General features: G+C 33.6%; 1 protein-coding gene across 9 annotated transcripts in view; it reads left to right on the forward strand.

Moving 5' to 3' along the window:
* Positions 1 to 22072, forward strand: part of DMD (dystrophin) — a 1316184-nt gene that overhangs the window by 688486 nt on the left and 605626 nt on the right. For all 9 annotated transcript variants that reach the window (XM_026096811.2, XM_064497835.1, XM_064497804.1 and 6 more), the window contains one exon: positions 3245 to 3395. In XM_026096811.2, the coding sequence (XP_025952596.2) occupies positions 3245 to 3395 (151 nt within the window). The remainder of the gene's footprint in view (positions 1 to 3244; positions 3396 to 22072) is intronic.

Consider the following 22072-nt stretch of genomic DNA (forward strand, 5'->3'; position numbering starts at 1 on the left):
TCAAGCTTATGGTTTGAAAATTGAGAAGTCAGCAGCTGACATTACTTGGTAGAAAGGGAACAATGCAAAGGACACAGTTCACAGGGCAAAATCAGTAACAAATACTTGGACATTTGAAGAGTGTTGTACTATATGAAGGGAGGAGAGGTGAGGCATAGAAGAAAACTGTAGTGATGCAAGATCTTGTATTCATATATAAGAAGTTTTATAACACTTTTAACACTTTTTGAGATGTATTTTCAAAAGAAACTCCTCTAATGCAGTAAAATATTTGGAGTGCATGATATCTGCTTATTGTTGAAAGATGTTTTGTAGTACTCCTTTTCATGCCTCAGTAACAAAATCCCAATAAGTGCTATTGTCCAGAAGTTAATGTAAACCTTTGCATATATTTTTCTTTCTTAAATAGACAGAGGTTTTGTGTACTGATTTTTTTTTTTTAATCTTTGCAGACAGTTTCTTAGTTAGTTGGAAAGACTAGGTTCCCAAATAAAATCTATGAGAATTCTGTTTAAATAACAGCTTCGTAGTATACTAAAAACTTACTTCGGCTTTCGTTATAATGAACAAAGAGACATATTGACTTTGGGGGAAGGCAATAAGCCCACAAGGCATAAAGGATTTATTACATAAACTATCTGCTGTACTTAAGTCTTTTTTTTGCAGGTTCTTAGTTTTAACTAGTAAGACCTTGTATTTTGAATATTATGAAGGATTATTTTGTCCCAGGCTGCATTTCTCTCCATCTTTACTTGGCATCATTGCTGATGGCATGGCTGATTATTTGGTCATTCAATCCTAAGCACTGGCACATTTTTTATTGTGGCTTCTTTGGACATCCAGCCATATTAAAATCATTAAAATAAGCAAAGATATTCTGATCTATTCTGATAGTTTGTATGTGTCTATTTCCAATAAAGTCATTTATTATAAAGTCATTTGTCATTTATTAGAATGGTTTAGAATGTGTCTTTAGACTGAGTAGGACTAAGCAGTAGCTATTGTAAACTATTAACCTTCAGGATGTAGGAATCAAATTCTGCTAGAGGAGCAAAACAAACTGATTCACAGGTGGTTAGGGGTCTACTCTTCCAGGCAGGATTTAAACTCTGAACAATATGCTCTGTCCTTTTGAGATGTGTTTTTAAAAGTTGTAATCAAATATTTACTATTATTCTTTTGCCTTCACCATCTTATGATCAAACCAGTAGAACAGTATAAAGAACATTTTTATCTCAACTGCTTTCTGTGATCAGCTCCTTTTTAAAAAAAATTATTGACAGAGATATCTGTGTTTTTTTCTCTGCCTTCTATTTTCTCTATATTATGGTTAGTGTAACAGAATAAATACAAAGTCACTGTTTAACTGTTTGCTAGTCCAACTTTATTTTGTATGTTAATCAAAAGCGATTACTATATTCAGTGTCTACAGAGTAAGACAACTGCATGTTTATAGGGGTGTGTTCCTCAAAATAAATCTTTTTGGTCTACTGGAAAAGGAGGTTTACAGAAAAGTATATGTCCTTATATATACTGCTATTCATACTTTGTGGCATTAAAAGATTTTAAAACATGAAAAGCAAGCTGGAAATGTGTAACAAATAAGAGGAAAAAAAACTTAAATTTTCTTCTAAGAAAGAAAAATCATTAGTATAAAAGAAGAGATGTCCTGTCTTCCCTGTTAGTAAACTGATTTGATTTGGTGAATTAAACTCTTGAACATTCAAACATTCGTATAGTTTGTCCATATAGAGCCAGATTACTTCCTGGAAAAATGATTGAGCATCTTTGTTGTTATCCTTTAGGTACACCCTAAAACCTATTACTAGCCCACAAAGGAGGATTATTAAACTAAACAACAGTAGCATGTTTAATGATGATCTGCTAACAAACCATCCTAGCTAAGCTCTGATTAGTGATGACATTTCAACAGCAATCCAAAACATACGATAACTGCACTCCTTAAGATGTTGGCCATCTGCAAAATAAACAAATTCTGACTTCATGAATACTTGACAGTGGCTAAGGCAAACAGATCTTGAGGGAGAAAATTAGTAAGTTACTCTGGACAAAGACAATTTAGATCTTCCCAGGACCCTAGAAATACTTACACAGTCTTGTAGACTGCAGACATGATAGCAACTTTTTTCATCCTAGGTTATTGTATGAAACCCCATTTTTAATATTTTAGTTTTGTTTCAATCAGTCATCCTTGTATTTCAAGCATTTTTATTTTTGCGTAGCTATCTTTGTCAAATAATCGAATTTAAATGAAACATAGGTATAAAAAAGAATAAAATAAAAGTAAAGGGAGTAGTAGAATAAGCGGAAATTCCTTTGAGGGGAGTTGCATTTTCATTGCAATAATAATAGATAGATATTTGTATCCATTGCAGAGAAAGGAGGTGGGCAGAAAAAAAAGGTTTCCTTTAGTAAAACTGGAGCAGAATTCTACTATATGTTTGGGTTTCTTTGGGATAGTTTCTCATCACAGCAGTTTTTGTTAAAAATGTAGTCTTTGGCATCTGTATCACATATAATATTACAATTCATATTTCTACAAAAGAGAAGTGCTTTAATTACAATAGGACCACGGGACTGAGGCTGGGAACTAAGCGCTTCAAGAAGATATCTATTGTTTTTTCATCCTCTGTCTTTCGATATGTTAGGTCAGATGTATCCTAAATCTTTTAAGCTGTTTTCTCTTTGAAAAGGGAACTGAAAATAATTCATGTTCACAACACACAACCAATATGTTCAATTGCAGTGGCTTGTTGCAGTGTTGGTAGCTACAGTAAATGCCTGAGATGTGATAGGAGCTTTTCATCAATAGCAGTGCTTTCTTCAAGCTAGGATCTAAGCATATTGGCAGAGAAGTACACCTAGTTACACTGTGGCCTGTAAGTATTAAGCCTATGATGTATATTATGGTGAGCTAGTAGGATGTTAATTTTGAGGCAAAAAATAATGTTTTGAGGCATGGAGTTCATTTAAAACATAGGAGAGGATTAAAAATTGGAGGAGACACGGATCTGTGGCACATATGCTTAATAGTATTTTCAGTGGTCAGCAGTACTACCATGTTTCTGTGCGATATAACCATGAGAAATGTTAATACATAATGCCATCCAAATCACATATATTGTAACCTGAAACAGTCAACATTTTTCTTTTCCTTTTTTTTTTTCCTGTAGACAACTAAGGTATTAATAGATAGTTATTTCATCTCCTTTTATACTTGTAGACGGTTTGACAAGTCTCTGGAAAAGTGGCGGCTCTTTCATTCCGACATGAAGAGCTTTAATGATTGGCTGACTGAAACAGAACAGAAGCTCGCGAGAGCGCAGGTGGAGGCTGGAGATGTGGGTCATGCCAAAACCAACCAATTTCTCCAGGTATGATTTAATTAATCTATTTCCTGCTTGTCTGCGACAACTAGAAGTTTGCAGGTGTGGATTCCCTCTCTATACAGTTTTCCCATTCATTTGAGGTGCATTTCTAGTGTTGATTACCCAGTGGCAATTTTGGTAAGATATTTCCATTTATTCTTATTAAGTAAGAATTTTGAGCAGTTTGCTTTAAATTACATTTAAAAAAGAAATAAAATATATATTAAAATAGTATATTACAGTACTTCCATAGTTAGAGTAAAGTGCCCACTAATTTCCATGTGATGTTTATGACCAGCAGGATAAAGTATCAGGCTTTGTTTTTAAATCTTGTGGAAAAAATGTGATTAACTATTGAGCTCTACAGGAGAGATTCCATGAATGGTCTTGCAGGTATCTTGCTTATGTTGCATGTTTCATGTTTTAATGAAAGAACCTTGAGGATGCTTTTTTGTCAAATGCAGTGTGACAGAATAGCCACTTAGTTCTTACGTGTCCAGTTCCAATTTGTATGCTTTTCATCTTGCAAGCTCTTTGAGCATCATAAGGAAAATAATAATTCTAGTTTCTTGGTAGTTTATTTCCTTTCCCTTTTGATTGATTGCAATGGTAATGGGTATCAAGAATTAATTCTAAACTGATGTTTTGCAAGTCGACAGGTTCAGCTGAATAAAATGGCTTGACTAAACTCAAGATTCATGTTATAAATTACTACCTGTGCATAAGAAAAAATTTATGTTAAACTAATCAGCATTTGGGCATTTGAATTACTGGACTGAATTACTGGATTTCAAGTTAAAAGAAGTTAGATCTATGTAATGTCATAGATACAGTTTTGTTTTGAATGCAAGGAAGGACTGATCTAAAATACAGGTGTAAGGAGGGAAGAGCTGTACATGTTAGGAGTTATTCAACATCAGTTTTGGAAAATCTATTTCTGTGTTCTCAAGATGGTCAAGTATTTTATATCCTTGTGAGCTAGAACCCTTGGTCTTCTACTAATCTACCTTTTGCCCACAGTTAAAAAAAATCGTGCCTTTTTGTTTTGAATATTTAAAGTTACTCTTTTAAGATTTATGCTGTCATTTCTTGATTGTAAAACTGCAAACCAAGATAGACACCATATCATTCTGTGCAGGTATAAAAAATATTAAGCTTGAAGTAATATATTGAGCTGAAAGAGTTAAAATAACAGAAAAATATTTTTCCGTAAGCAGCTATCATCACTTTGAAAATTGAATAAGTCAAAGATCTGACTGACAAAAGAGTGTTATCAGTGAGTTAAAGATGCTCTTTAATGCTCATGTAAAAAGTGACAGAGATCATGTGTATTTCCAGACCCTTGAAATTTTGTCTCCCTTTCCCTTTCCCACAGTTTTAACCATATCTTTGAAAAAAACATAAAATAATAAGAAAGAACTGAGTAGCTATATGATACATAGTAATACTGTGGCACATGTTCTTACCTTTTGTTCTGCTTGGCCTTGTCTGTGTCAATCACTCTTTTCTGCACTACTCTAGCTATCCTCAAGCAGCTTCAGATGAGTACTTAGAAAAATATATCAGTGGAAAAAAATCTTTCTTTCTCTCTTCTTTCTAGCCCCTTTCTAAATTGATATTTTCTGTCCAAAATGAGGTTGATTTCTGAGGGTGCCCTGACAAAGGTCAAATGTATCAAAGGTGTTAAAAATCCATTGAGTTTTAGGACATTCCACAGTCCCAGTAGATTAGAAACATAATTTTCTTGCCATCATTAAGAAAGAAGTTCATATTCAATTGAACGTCATACTGAAAGACCCTGAGATAATGTCCTGTCATACAGAAACTCAGTTTTCACTGGAGAACAAGACTGCTTCTGTTTTACATTTCTTTTTGACCTAGCTTCCTCCTCATCTGTTACCCATTTGTTATTTTCTTATGGAATATATGAGGATCTATGCACATTTGTCTGCATTATGTGTTTACAAGCTAAAAGCAAAAACATGGGAGGAAGTAAACTATACTTCACAGAAACCTTAAAACAAAGGTTTTAAATGCAATCTGAATGGAAGAAGTGTGTATTAGCTGGAAGAAAATATCTCCTTTTTGTGGTAACTTTTGAAAGTTGCTTTTGTTCTTTACTGAAAGAAAACCTTTTGAGTGTGTTTGCAAAATGAATTTTTACCAAGTTTTTCATTTTGAAATACATCAAGCTTTTTCCTTCTTCTTTTTTTCCCTTGTGTGAGAAATCCCAGGAACTCATGAATTTGTCTCTCAAAAACTTCATTTAGGTCAGTACAACTTTGACAAAACTACTTTTCTGATGAAAATTCACATAGTTTGAAAATGTTCCAACTAACTGCAAGAAGGAAGACCGAGTGTTAGTATTTATATGTGAAAGACTATTTAGTCTAAAGTTTCCTTATCACCATTTTCTTCTTTGAGTCTTTATTTTATGGGTTAGAAGAGTTTATAGATTACAACAGCATGCATTGATAATGCAATGTGAAATGAAAATCTGTTGTTTGAAAAGTATTAGCTTATGTGAGGCTTACAGAAGATCATGAGAATCTCCATTAAGTTAAGCAGTTAAAACAGCTGAGCATTTTGACTTAGTAGATTAGCAACTTGTTTTATTAATGAGATCATGCTTCCTAGTGGACCATATTCAAAATTAACAGAATTTGTTTGAAAATGCTTTTACAAGCAAGTAGTCTTGTATTCAACAAGAAATTGTTTTAGAAAAAAATGACATTAAATGTTCTGATGTGTAATAGTATTTCTAGGTAGGACTACTTTGCAAAAGTAAAGATTAATGTGTTCATTAACATTCAGTAAATACATAGAGTCAAATGTTAATGTAAAATGAAACAGTCAACAGTACAATTAGGTGATTATATTAATATAGGTTAAGAGGTAATTACATTCTTCTAGGTGGATTTTCTGGGGGTTTTTTCCTTTTTGATACAAATGTGGTGGGATGATGTTAAGTAACATTTATGCATTATATAGAATGTGAACAAAAGCTAATAGAATTGTTTCATTTCAGGTCAGTTCATTGTTGAATACTCTTATTGTGAATTTTTTGCTAAGACTTTTTGAGAGCAGAACTTTGGCTGTTGAAAAAGAAGGATCACCTTTAAGTTTTTAAGAAATTGTAATTTACTTCTTTTATAATTAGGAGACATAGGCTTAAAAGGACATATTACAGATAGCACCTCATATAGTCCCCTTGAAACGTTGAATTTTGCCTTGAAAGTAGTTAAAGGTTTGGGGGGTTTTTTTTGCTCTCATTATTCAGACTGAAAGGTTTTTCTGTTTATTCCCTGCTGGGGACTTTCTTCAACTTCTTCCATGGACACGTTTGCACTTAGTTTATACACACTTGTTTTTGTGCTAGGACTGTGATTTAGTTCAGTTTTCTCTGCTCCCCGGTGTTTATCCCCTTCTGTTCTTACAGGCAGCAATTTTGTCCCCTATTGGATCTCATTTCGATAAACCAAAACTGCTCTCATATGCTAAGATGTCAGCTTGCCTAGCTATTTCCTATGGCTATTGCTCTTTCTGGAACATGAGTTCTCAAAATAGTGTGCTGTTGTCCAACTGAGATATCATCAATACCTTCATCAAGATAACTGATATGATGATATATTTTATGATGGGATTTCCATCTTAACATGGCTGAACGTTAGAATATCATTTGCAATCATTTGTCAGAAATCTGACACGGCCGTTTTTTTCTTGTGGTCTGCCTTATCGTCCCATTCTATATTCCATTTCATATGCAAAAAAATGTGCAGGTTGTATTGGAAATTAATGCCAGATTAATAGGCAGTGAGGAAGAGAATGAGAATTTGTATTATGCTGATTGTGTGTTCATGTACCACGGATAAATGTTACAATGACAGTTACAAAAACAAAAATTCTTCAGAACTGTCAGAACTGGACTGTCAAGTTAAGTTCCTGAATCATGACTTCGGAATTTAGAATGAGTATCCCTATTTCAGAAATACTGAACATTTCATTTATTTGTTCCTTACATTGATATTAAGAATTGGCCAGCAATCTGTCTCTAATTAGTATCCAATTTTGGGTTGCAAATTTAACTTTATCTTATAATTTTAGGTGGTGTTAGTAATAAAAAACTAGCTTTTGATTCTGAACTTTGAAATGATTTCTTTGTGTTCATGATGTTCATCTATTATGATTGGTCAGTGATGGGTATTTCCCACTAAACAGGCAAGGGCTGAACTTTACACTTTCTTTTCTATAATTTCATTGTTTCAAAAATATTACTGTTGCATAGTAATGGCTTAATTTCCCAAGTATGTGCTTTCATTTACACAAATAACAAGGATATTCTCTTTATTTTTAAGGTTACAGAAGACCTTACAAATCAGTAAGACTGAAATTATCAGGAGGTGGTTTTATTAATTATCCCCAGCCTTCTGACATACTGTAGATACAGAATCTGCTTGTAAGTTACAACAGGTCTCTGTTGGATTGTTCATAAATTGCATTGTTCAGCATTCACAGCTTAGAGCACTATCCAAGCCTGCAAAAGGCTTGCGAATGGCTCATCCCTTCTCTACGCCTTCCTTCTACTCCACTATCATGTCATGAACTTCACATTTTTCCCTTGTAGAAGTTGAAGCAAAAAAGAAATACAGAAAACTGGAGCTTTAATTTTGAAAGTCATGGTCATGCTAATGATTTCTCTCTTTTGTATCCAAACTGGATTATATGGATGTTGATGATTTAATAATCAAAAAATTTAAACAGTTCTTTCTGGAACATAGTGCAAACATAATCAGGGGATGTAGAAGCAAACAAATTTTGTTTCAGTGCTTGAGGCCACATATGTTCATAGCACAAAAACACAGTGATATGTAGGTAGATAGTTTACTCTGTGTTTTCCTATAAATAACCAACTCGTAAAAATAATGTAGGTTATATAATGATAGTGGATTTCATCTTTTAGACTTCATCTTTTAGATTTATCTCCTGTTTTGCTAAGTGATAAAAGTTAAACCACTAATTCATGATTTTCCTTATTCCAGTATTGCTATTTGGGTTAAAATCAACAGATGTTTTTGGTAATGTGAAATGTTTTCATATAAGTAGTAGAAATGTGGTAAAATATCCTTTAAGGTCAAAGAGATGTCTACGATTTCTTAATGACTCTACAACAGATAGAAGAGTATAGAGTATGGAATCAATGAAAAATCAAATTAGCATTTTTTAAAGGAATCTTTAATTAGAATGATCATAGTACATTTTACAATGTCTTTCACATTGCAAGGGTATGTATGGCATTATCCTAGAGGGAATCGATTATGTGGCTCATATTTTATTAACAGCAAAAGTACCCAGTTCCCTTGTTATCATGTTGAAAACAGATTCCACATTCCTGCTCCCTTTTTTTTTTGATAAGGGTCTCCTTACAATGTTATACATCCTTAGTACTGTTAATGACAAAATGTGTAATGTTGGTAGTGAAAGTGTTATCTAAAGTTCAGGTGTGCATTACAGAGTTTTCAGAGTGGGGAAAAATAACAGCATACACTCTTCTGAAAGCAGAGAAAAGCTTAAGAAATTATCTTTAATAGTCACTAAAGCAGCTCTGTATGCGTCAAAAAAGGTACTTAGTTCCTATTAACAGCCCACTGTCAAATAGAGGTAAGACTGGATATATTTCTAGGAAAGCTTGCATATCACAAGCTATCACAATGTTATGTTGCAGACTTGAGTAATGTTTTAATATGGTCTAAGTAGCAGGAAGCTCAGATCAATTCACCATGTACATATTTTATTTTGGAAATGGAATTAATTGTAGCATTTTTCGTGTAGAACTAAGAGAAAACATACTGTATTCTTAGGAATTCTTTCATTTATGAAATGAACATCAGAAGGCTAAGTCATAAAATCAGGCCTTTAATTAACAACCAAAGTAATTCAGATTTCTGAGCAGAGTTCATTCTGTCTTGGAAAATCCCATTAAATATGTATAGTATGCACAGATGAACTGTGCCCTTGAAGAAACTGCTTCTTTTGCAGTTGAAAAAGTTATCATCATCCAGTATATTCATCCACTAGATACATTGTATTTACATAATAAATAACAAGACTTTGCACATAATGTGATAATGGCAATGGAAAGAGTTCTCTTTCAGCTAAGGGAAGGACATCACAATTCCCAGTAAAATACTGTTTTCTTCTTATGCCACTTTTCTTATTATTATTATATTAAATAATATGGTAATATTCTTAAGTAATACATTTCTAGATATATAAAATTCCTAAAAACTGTCTTTTACTGTGTAAACGATTTGTCACAGTTGCTGCTGCTGCTAATGGCAGTAATGAAATACCAAAATAGTTTATCCTGAGTTTATAGTAACAATGTTTTCTTGTCATGTCGAGCTATAAGAAGTATTATGTCATAATTATATTAATTATTTAATTCTTCTGCACTACACACAGTTCTATGTTATTCTTCATGCCTAAGTTACAGTATCTACTAAAACTATTAAGAGATTTTAGGTAATTTGTTTTTCTTGCTAGTGGGACATTGAAATATCTGAGGGCTATGAAAAATAGTAAATTTAGAGCTGCCTAAATTAAATTAAATAAATTTAGTTCTGCCAACTCTTGCACCAGTAGATAACAATTGCATAACATTACATTTAGATTTTATTGTAAATCCTGGCATTGTTTATTCAGAAAAACAGATCTCTTAAGAAATTTATTGGGATGCATTTTCCAAACATTTCATCATGAAACTTTTTCAAATTACTATTAGCACACAGATGCATAGTCTGAATTTTTCAACTGATATAATTTTTATACATGCCATGAATGAATAAACATGTTCTTGAAGAAAACAAAGTTCTTGGACTGGAACAGTCAGACTTCCTGGTACCTGATTCTGACTGCCTCACTTTTTAAGGATTAATTCTCACCAATTCAAGTGGGTTATAAAGTACTAGCACGTGGGGATCCAGGAAGAACAGGGGAAGGCAATTGAGGTTTATGTCCCCTTCAGAAATGTTTTGTATATGTGTATAAAAGATAAAGGAATGGAGAATAAGGTCTTTCATTTGAGTGAATTTGGCTTTGTTTCTGGGCTATTTTGGCCTTTTATCATCAGTGTACGTGTAAGGAAAATACACTTCAGGTTCAGCAAACTGATTTATGCTTTTGCCATGGTATAGATACAGTTCATCTGATGTGTCCTGAAAGTATTGGGCAATGAGTGACTGAATGAATTACTGCTTTGAAGGAGGATTAAATTGGTTACTTTACCTAAGAAAATATTAATCTGGTTTGCTTCCATGAGTCTATCGAAAATGATTCTCAGATTGCATCACTGATCACTGTGGCATAGGATTAAATCTGGAGGTATCGATGCATAGATCTGAAGATAAGTTGGTGCAGTACAAACTTTTGAGACTCGGATTATGTCACTTAATGACTGCTCAGCCTGGAAGTCTTTCTAGGTCTTCTGATGTGAATGAAAGGTAGCCATTAAAAACTGCTTACCTGAAACAATGGTGGAAATGTAAGACTCTTGGACAATAAGTTTTTGTACAAATTAGTTTTAAAATTCATGTAAAGAGGTTTTGCTGTGGCCCTTATCACAGATCATCTTATTTGGAACCTGTCAACCCAAAAGATTTTGCAGACTCTATCCATCATATACAGCTTCGCAATGCCATCTTATTTTAGGCAAAAGCCATAGAGACATTACAATGGAGCACATTGGACAAGACCACAAGTTAGTGTTGTATTACTTCAGAACTGCATCAAGAAATCCTTTATGTTTATGAAGAGCAAACAAAAAAGTGTTAACATTTACCCTTAACAAACTGTCTAACATTTGTTTTAGCTAAATTTACCCATCGTAATTGTGTAGGTCAATTTTTGTGAGCCTAAGATGGGCTGTCTTTAGTCTTTCACACTTAGGTGTTTTCAGTTTTAGAGTGAGTTCCTTTTCACTGAAAACCTTCACATGGGCTTTTATGATTTTTTATATATATTTAATGAGATGAGTCAAAGGAGTTGGGTATGAGTTTGACAAGTGATGGGTGAACTTTGGAAAATGGACTTTTTGACTGGACTGCTTTACTATTTATTATTGCTCATTTCAGATACACTTGTTAGTTCATTTATTTTCTGTAAGGTACTGTTATATACAGAGGCAGAATGTAGGAGGTACAGAAATAATGGTAACATGCTTGAGCTGTTTAAATAAAATAAGTACTTATGCCTTACAGCCAATATCCAACATACTTTACTCCCACTTAATATTTGGGAGAGAGATTCATCTCACCAAAACAGATCCATAGCAGGCGTGTGTATCTGAACTTGTAATCCTAAACTCCCGTTATAGCCAGAGGAGACAAATAGGTGCCTCTAGGGTGAGTCACCCGATCTTTCTGAGATAGCAACCAGAATGTTTGAAAGTGTAATATGACAACATTCAGTGTGTTAACTTCTCCAGAAAAAAAGTGTAATTCACATTTTATGGATTAATTTTATTTGTATCTTTTTTTTAAAAAAAAGAAACGATGAGCCGTCATGAATAAATAACCTGAAAAATGTTAAGAAAGAATTTACTTCAGCTGTACCCCTTCCTCACTGCATATTTCATCAGCATTTGAATATTAAAGGTTTACTAGTGCTAGTGAACCAGCACTGATTCTGCTAGAATGCGTTACAAAGCAATGTATTCATGCTGGAATAAATATATTTTCATAGTTGGGCAAGATGTTTTACATAGTACAAAGATGAAATTCACTGAATGTTTCACTGCATGTAGTAGGAAAAGTGAATGAAGTTTAAATGAATTGTATTTCCAGTTTGTTTATGAACACCAGAAGTATTGAAGCCAGAATTCCTAGGAATTGTGTCTTGTAAGTGCCTGTAAGTTCCAGCAGAAATGACCACCGTCACTTTAGAAGGTGTTCCTTTTTTGTGGGAATTCTCAGGTGTTTAGTAAGGTGTACACACTACGGCTGTTTCCCTGTCAGGGCCCGATAGCACCTGGTTCTCTTTATCTAGTTGCCTTTTTTCAAAGCATTTGTAAAATGCCATTATTTTTTAGAATTCTAATCTTCTGTCAAATTTGTTTGAAACTGGCATTATTTAAAACTAAGGGGGAAGGTTAGAGCAGAATGTAAACCAAGAGATAAACAGAGAGCTCAGTCATAAACTTAAGAAATCAGATTAATAAATGTGTTAATCCTTTTCCAAAAAGTAGTTACCTTGAAACTGTTGACCTGTTTTGTTAAAGCATTATCAAATACTTCATTTCCAACAATTACCTGTCAGAAACCATTTAAATGGAGACTACTTCTTTCTTTTGTCCTGTTTAGAGCTCCCTGAGGAAGTTTGTTTTCATTTTTGTTGCATGCATCATGCTGGCTTGCAGTGGTACATGCAATTAATTTCCTTTCCAATATTGAAAACTTTTTTTTAAAAAGGTATATTATTTTAGGAAAAATTATGGTAGAATTTCAGGGCAAACATTATATATGTATAATATACAGTGTTTGATCTCAATCCTTTTCTCTGTTATACTTCTACAAGCACCACAAGTGATATTAGCTAGTTAATCTTATAAAAAGTGAACACAGTGCAAATATGTGGTGGTTTCTAAGCAAAAATCTAAGCTTGCACTGGTTAAAAAAAGTGTGTGTGTGTGTGTGTGTGTACAAAAAATGTATATATATACACATATATATATATACACACACACACAGTCATTATACAATTGTTTTAACCTATGTGACTTTTTGTAGTGCAAGTGAGACCACTGTAGGAAAAATTCTTTTATTTTAATAGGCCTAAATATTTTGCATTTGCTGAGTATCTTCTGTTCTTATTTCAAATAATAATTCTGTTGTGCTTCTGGTTAAAAAGAGAAATAAATATATTATTGATTGCCCCACATATTCAGACCAGTTGGCAGCTTGTATTTGTGTTGAAAGATTTAATAAAGTGTGAAATGATGGATTATGGCAAATTCTAGTTTATACATCAATTATTAAAGACTGTTATTAGACTAATTATCTGACTATATTAAATTTGCGATGTTCATACCTCAAAATTTTGCAAATTTAAAAATCATTTCTTTGTTTATTTTTTAATGAAGGCAACAAACACTTACACAATGTTAATCTATACTAGATTATAGGAATACTAATTATGGGAATATGTTAGGGTGGCAAATATCTGCCAATTGCACAACATTATTTGCAGTGTCTCACCGTATCCCCTCAAGAAAGGACAGTCAAAATCAGATATTATTTGTGATTTTTCTGGCAAGGAAGAGTGATAGAGTATTCACAGAGGAGATGAACTGAAGCTAGGTAAGGTTCTGATATTTAGGTGGTATTAGAAGGGAAGTTAAAATATTCAGAAAATAATTTGGTTACGTAATAAGAATCTTTTTGAAATGTGCAGTCCTGTGATGAGCAGAGGATTCAATGTAATTTCTCATTAGTGTGGTAGAAATGGGAACTATTATTCACCTGTGTTATGTAAGATAGTTCATACAAGATTTATTTTACTGAAGGCTGGAAATAGATGCCAACTCTTGAATATAGGTTAGGTGATCAGTTTTATTTATTTTTCATGATTTGTTGGCATTGGATAATCTATGTTCTTTTGCCATCCATAGTAAAATCGTGTGGTTCTCTGTTCCCTTTTAGTAGCTAGACTCTAAATATATATTAATGCCTGCTACTGCTTTTTTGCCAAGATATCTGGGTATTTATCTTTCACAATAAAACTCATCCAATGTCCCATGGTTCAGTCCCTACAGATGTCTCAAATGAAAACCAAATATTATTCCATTTGTGAGCTGTTAGATCACAGTTTATTTCTGGAGCATGTGAGGAAAACTAGAAGTTCTGATGAACAAAATTTTTCTTCTGTAGTTTTGCAATAAGCATGACACCTACCTGAAGTATTTTGCACAGGATGTTTTCCTTTCAGTAGTTGTTTTTTATAGCCAAAGTAGAAGAGATCTGTTCCATGTATTTTAAATCATTGCGTTTAATGTAAGGGCTTGCTACTAAGTGCTTACATAATGTTTTTATTGCTGTTATTTTAGTAAATTGAAGTTCGTGCCTTCAAGAAAAAAAACCACAGATTTTGCTTATGTCTTCAAAGGCAAAATCCTTTTTTGAGTAAACTTCAGAAAAGGTAACAGTCTGATTTAGCAGACCTATCTTGCCAGAAACTGAGATTCTTTCTAACTCGTAATGCAGACAGAATTCCTCAGAGCACTACTAAACCATTCAAGAGCTTTTCGTCTTGAAGTAATCTGCCCGAATCCTAAGCACACATTAAAATCTGGTCTGAGTGAATGAGTGTTTGGTAGCTCGTGTCTAAGGGCTGTTGAGCAGATCTCAGGAATGGCTCCCACAGCACAAAGTGCGGCTGTGTTTGCTATTAGCTTGTAAATGCTTTAGGACAAGGAGTGTTACTCTTTATTTGCACGCTGTCTGCTGCAGTGGGGCCTTAGTTTTAGAAGCTGGGCCCTCTGTCAGGAGCTCGGAGCTAGAGTCATACTGATTGTAATCATTGCATTTGTGATAAATACAGAACACAGAATTTAGAGTAGGCAAAAAAAGAAAGGTATTCTGATTAGTTTTAGTGATTTTGTGATTTATGTTGATGATTTTATAACATTTTCAAACCTACATGTACTTCAATTGAAGTGGAACACTCCAGTGTATTGGGCATGTTGAATGCATCACTGACATTCTGTTTTGATTTTTGGAAGACACACCATTCTCATTTCTGATGACTGATAACATAAAGGTATGCTTTCTTTCAGTGTCTTTTGTTAGCCCTTGCATTACCACTGAGTATCACAGGGTTTAGAGATGAAGAGCAGCTCATGCACCTGGGAATGTACCTTGTGGTATTTCTGCAACCCTTAGCTGCCTCAGATAAAGCCTCCTTTAATACTTTCTATGTTTTCTATCACTACCCTATTTCATTACCGCTTTTGTAACCATAATGCCTTCAGTCATGGTTCCTGTTGCAGAAGACTGATGAAACCCTTCTCCAACCCTGCCTCAAGCCAGGGAAGCTATGTGAGGGTGCTTTTATATCTGAATACTCTGCAAGGTGATAGAAGGAGTAATATTGCTTCGAATAACACAATGACTTTGACAAATATCCAGTCAATGAAATTAGGCTGATAAAGATGGTATCTCTGTTTAAAAACAAATTTTGTTAAAAAAAAATAATAAAAGGAACCCAACAGTTAATTCTGATCATTTAATGTTTCTGCTAGAGGAAGTAATACTCTTTGGAGCAAGACAACTTTGACAATTTGAAAATCATCTATTTTTAATCATTAATCAACAAAGATTAAATAGTGGTAGTGTTTAATATATGGCCACGAGTTTATTGTGTTATTGGGGGTTTTTTATGTCAAAACACTATGGATCTGTTAAAATTAGTACTGTAGTGCCTTTTATGATGGACTAGACTAATAAAAAAGGGAGTCTACTTTATGGCAGTTTACTGTAAGTGTTAGAGGAGTAAACGTATCATCCTGATCATCATTTTAGTGTATAAGTGAATCATATAAAAAGGAGTATATTTATTGTATCTTTTTTGTTTCTCCCAAATCCTAAAAATCTATGCAAGAGGTAGTTTTGCAGAGTATGGTGAATATTTTTTACTAATAAATAAATCTTTGTTATTAAACTGAAAGGTAAAGGTTTTTTAATGTGTATTTCTACTTCATTTATAATTGAAATGCTGCTGACACTACATCTAGGTCATGATGTTTTTCCATGATAGGATTCCAGTTTATTTTAAAAAGTGACAGAGAATTATAGAACTTCAGTTTTCCATGCGTTTTTCATATATTCATAGTCACTATTTAATTAAATTCATTATGAAATGAACAGATTTTTCAGTACTGTTTAGCATATATCACCAATTCGTATGTAAATCCTATGTAGCTCATTATATTAAACCTAATGATTTTCCAGATACCTTGGCTTTCTCACATTGTCTATCTTTTCCATCATCTTTCTTGTACTCTAGATGTAGAACTGCAGTGAAAGTTACATTTGGACAAAATATAGAGGAAGTATAGCCTCCCTGTTTCTTTATATGTCATCAAAGGATTTTGTTACCTCATTTGTGTGTCACAACAAAAACTCCATGCATAACTGATTATTTCCACCATTCTCTGTCTGCTATTCTCTTGCTTGTAGGTTTTTTTCAGAATCATTGTTTTCCGTTATAAAAGTCCTCAGGGTGTGGAGCAAGGTTTGCATTCTTTGTTCCTAGATGTAGACTGTACTTTGAATTGTACTGATGCATGCGTTGTTTGGTTTCCTCTTTGCTTACCAGCTGATCTATATTTCTTTATCAGTGATGCACCCTCTACATTATTCATCTATCCCCTAATCTTCTCATTCTGTAAGAGCTTTATTCTGCATTCTAGGGTTTACTATTTTTTTTAATGCAAAGTAAAATAAGAATAAATAGCATGCTGATTTTGAGTTCTTTCAAATCTCTCATGATACAAACACATCCATAAGCTCCAACAGATTTCCTGAAATCCTTGGACACCAGTCAATGTAAATGCAAGTTTTATTGTGTCAGTGATCTTATGGAAACATCTCTCTCAATATAAGTTTTGAGAAATAAAGAAGTTATATTTGAAATGCTAAGAATTGAAAGTTACCAGAGTTAGAATTATTTACTGAATGCTAATATTATTTTGATGTTGGAGTATCAGTCTGGTCTGAGATGAAATTGTAAGCTTGCTGCAGTGTAAAGGAACAGGTAGGAACCTTGCTGTACCCTCATCTCCCAAATAAGTTAATTTTAAGGGCAAATAGGCTCTTAATCATAATTTGATTTGATAAGTCTAGAAAAATAAATGGGATGAGTAAAAAAAAGCAGGAAAGGAGGGGGAAAGCACTGACAGTGACAGATTTTGCGGGGTGGAAGTTGTAGTACTGTTTGCCTTGTGAAAGAATTCATCTTGTGATAACACTGGATGCTTTTTACTAAGGTGTATGTTTGCTTCTTTTGGGTTGGTTCGTTCCTAGTGAGCTCTCAGTAGACTTTATGCATCTTGAAAACATAGTGTTTCAAGGTACCACACTTATGGTAAACTTCTCAGTGCATTTTCGGTATTTAGGAATAACAGTTTGAATGTATTACCTATCTTGAGATTGTGCTGCAGAGGATTGCATTAACCTATGTGAAGACCTCAAAGAATGATGACTATGGAATGATGGGAAAGAAAGGAGTGAATATGAGACTCTGTAAAGAAAAACATCTTTGAACAAGACTATCTCTTTTTAATCCAATCTCTCTACTAAGAAAAAAATGCACCTTAAATTTTGACCGATAGGCATTATGACTTGTGATATATTTTGTCATGTTTCTACAGTCTGATAATTTGCAGTAATACATTAGAGGTTGGGGGGAAGAATAACACACTTAGGCACACAACATCATAACACAAAAGGCATTTTAATGAAACGTAATCATCTCATGGGTTTTTGGCTTATTTGCATATTTTTGAAAGCTTCCTAGTCTACTTGACTCTCATATTGGTATCTCTGAAAAAAGTATGTGCTTCCTGGCAGCAGGATTGATTATTCTGAGCACACGGCAGCAGGAGAAAAGCAAAAGATAAGCTTAGTGAAGTTACTGTGACTATAAAAACTGAGGCTTAATTTTACAATTTTTGTTATTGAATAAATGAAAAGAGAGTGAGTAAAGTTATGTACAATATGATTTCATTAAAAAATATTTTGAGTTGTGATATACTGGATATGATTTGTCACATTCTCTAAAGTTCATTGCTGAATTAGGATTTTACTGATTATGGTGAGAATATTTGGAAAAGGCATTTATGCATACACTATCTATCTCATTTCTTACATGCCAGTTCTGAAATAGTTCACACTCCTCTAAAAACAGAATAATAGTATACAAATATGAAATAATCTTTTGGAGAGAAGCTAAGAATATAAGGTGAAACTGGTTACATTTATTGCTGTGTTTGAAGTACCCTTGTAAGTAATACCTGATGCAGAAAATAAAGCATGTTAAAATGTAACAAGTCTAGAAATTTTAGTTTCTGCTTTAGCAAGGAAGTTTTTATAAGTTGCATTTTAAAATCAAAATGAGCATGATGCAAAACCTTACTGTGTCATGCTTTCTTATGTATTGTAGATCTAATGGAATTGTTCCCAATAGCAAATACATAGTCTATTTTAACATTTTGTTTTGGAGCTACTTCCTGTGAGAGAGAGAGAGAGAGAGAGATTCGAACTTGTCTGTGGTAATTTTAGAATCCTAATTAAGCTTTTTATTTCTTTGTACCTGCTTACATTATCTTTGTATTATTCATTGTGCTATCAGGAGTACTTCAAGTAGTATGTAATTATTTTTTTAATTAATATCAGCAGCTATTGTGTAACGCTGATTTGAAATCTTTTGTTGAAGACCCTTGACCTCAGAGACAATTTGCCCTGCTGACAGAATTTAAACATGGATAACACTTGATCTCAACAAGACAGTCCAGATTGAGAATCTGTACTAACAGGGTAGTTAATGTTTTTTAATATTACTAGATTGTCATATGATAATACCTTCAAAATAATTTGACATATTAAGCAACTGATGAAGTAATATAACAGTAGATGAAGCAATTTTCTTTCCAAAATTCTTTTACACATTTGCTAAAAAAAAATTAAAAATCAAAAAACCCATTCTTAAAAGCATAAAAATACATATTTAAGTGTAAGTGGGAAATTCCAAATTTTGACCATTTTTACTAAAGTCAAAAGAGAGAACCTAAAAAGGAATCTAAGAATCATAATATTAGAAACTGAAATTCATGTCCTTCACTTGTTAATGATTTGTATGATACATATTTGAGGTTTCTTGAAACAAGCTATGGCAAAAGCGGTACCCTATGCATTCAAACAAATTCAGTCTCACAAAGTTGTGATTACATCAGTGAAATCTTCAGATCTCAGTTGCCTGAAATGAGAGTGTGCACTGCTGGTTTGCACATATTTCTGTGTATGCCTTCTCTAACATACCAGTTTTTGAACAACGGCACATCGGCACAGCTACTCATCAAGAATTTAGCGAATAGTAACTAACGTATATTTAAGCATGAAGTGTGGTATATGGAAGAGTATGTAGTCTTAACATGGATTGGGAACATTCCCTTTCAGTATGGAATTATGTCCTAATAATTCTTCAGCTGTCATGTAGATATGATAAAAAAAAAAATATTATCATTGCCATTGAAGTAATTCAGAATGATGACCAATGTTGGTCTTGCAGACAAACTCTACCCCTTCATTTTCTATTTCCAATCTATTGCGGTTGGCACTGCAATATATGCAAAACTAGTATGAGTCAAACCATCATTTGCAGTAGTCTACCAAGCTCATATAAAAGTTATCTAATCATCATAATCAAAATAAGTTTATGGTACTCTAGTGATCTACAGCATTGCCTCCTATAACCTCCTATTCGACTATCTGTTGTCCACAGTGAACAAAAATCCTAATCCAACTATAATCTAGCTCCAGAATTTTTACTCAAGCCTCACCCAAAGTTCCCAGAAGTATACAGACAGCTTTAATCTTTTTCTGCTCTACTTCATGCCAGCTCTTTTTTTTTTTTTTTTTTTTTTTCCATTAGAAAAATCTCAACAGCCTTTCTTTGGTTAAACTGTGTGACATTGTGAATGGTGGTTTGTCAGGGTTTTTTTGGATAGCTATTCTGTTTAAGTAAAACCAGTGTGAGGAATTAAGTGATCTATACTGGTTTTACTGCCTTTCTGATCTAATTAAATGAACTTAACCAGCATGGATCTGAGGCTGAAGCTACTGGTAGAAAAGTGGAAATGCATGAGAGTTTACGTTATACTTTCTATAAGTGCACAGAAGACTGTACAATACTGTAAAAAAAAGTAAATACTGTAAAAAAAATTAGTATTGTAAAAAGTGTTCCCAGTTCTGCAAGAGTTTTTCCTAAAAGTCTTGGAAAACATAAAGCATCTTAATATTTAGTAGTAACTATGGTTTTGAACCATGGATTTGCACATGCAGCACAACAATGTTCATTGGATTTTCTCTGGAACACATCTGAGCTTAATTGAAAGCTGGGCAACACCTGCTTCAGCATCCTATTTTTCTGCTGAAAGTTTTAAATTAACTTCTGTAAACAAGCAGATTTTTGTTAGTCCAGTGAGACTTGATACAAAATGGATCTTTAATTCAGAGATGGCATATTGTTATTAAAAGTCCCAGTGAGGTTCGTATTTCTTTTTCATAGCACAAACTGGACTCTGATTTGTTTATGGCTCCTAAGAGAACAATATTGTGGTATAATTTTCACATACAAATGTAACACTTTTTATACCTGGCATAAATCATTCTGTGAAGGAAGTTTATAAGGCTAGATTTGAAGCAAGAGCTGTGCAAGATGTGCAAGATACATACTCAGATATGACTCATAATCACGCAACATCAACTATGCAGAAAAATATAGTGGAAAAGGTCAGAAGTGAAGGCTAAGATCGTTATTAGTTCAGAAAGAAGAGGATGATGTGGGATTAATTCATTTCTTAAAATATGACAATATGCTATGGTCAAATGTTTGACTTCTCCAGAATTTGTGTGTGTGTGCTTCAACATGCACATGCAGCAGAACAGTAGCATCCTTGAAACTTGCTTTTGGTCCATATCAGGAGACAAGCAAAATCTCCCACAACTGGGAAATTCTGGGAAAGACAATTTTTATTTTAAATGAAATACATTCCTTTGCACCACTCAAGGCCATTGAAGTTGACAAGAATGTTAATTTAACTGAGATGTTATAGGCAGAAAAATCTCCTAGCAAGTGGAAAAGCTAAGAAAACTATTGGGCTGTCATTTCCAGCTGCTGCAATCTGTCAGCATGCCTAATTATTGTTTCCAGCTTCAGTTGCTGGTCGCTGTATATTGCTACCACTTCTACTTCATTCTTCCAGAAGATGGTTATAATAGAGTGCTGAGTGAATGTAATCATATGTTCAGGCAGTATATATGGGCTGTAAGCACTCTAATTTTTAGTATTTTTCCTTCTTAGTAGGCCTTCTTTTTATAAGGTTTCTGTGTATCACATCCAAATATAAATGAGTAGTCAAGACACACCATTTTTAATTGGTGGAAAGTTGTACAGGAATCTAACCTTCTCAATCTATCCTTACAGTATGACAAGGTTTTTGAGAGGCTTGGTCTGTTCCCTACTACTAGGCATGAAAATATTTAAATGGTGTCAAGCCAGCAAAAGTGAAGGAAATATGAACTGTCATCTCTCTCTCTAATTCATCCATGTACTTTCATGAATTAGCGTTATGGTCAGAAGTGCAAATGCCGTCCCTCTCAATTTAAGAATCACATAGCCTGTAAAGAACATCTCATAAGACAAAAAGTAGGACTCAGATTTATTTCACACAGGAATAAGGGGCTTTATTTATGGAGGTTAGATTTTTTTTCTTTTTTGGAAACTGAGTTCCTAGTTAAACAGGAATGTTGAAATTATGCTGGGGCATGAGAAAAATCATTTTAAACCTTAGCACCTGGCAAAAGTAAGATTCAATAGAAAGGCAAGCAACTTATTTGGCAAAGGGTGAGTGA

Source organism: Dromaius novaehollandiae, chromosome 1, assembly GCF_036370855.1.
Source record: "Dromaius novaehollandiae isolate bDroNov1 chromosome 1, bDroNov1.hap1, whole genome shotgun sequence".
Lineage (NCBI taxonomy): Eukaryota > Metazoa > Chordata > Aves > Casuariiformes > Dromaiidae > Dromaius > Dromaius novaehollandiae.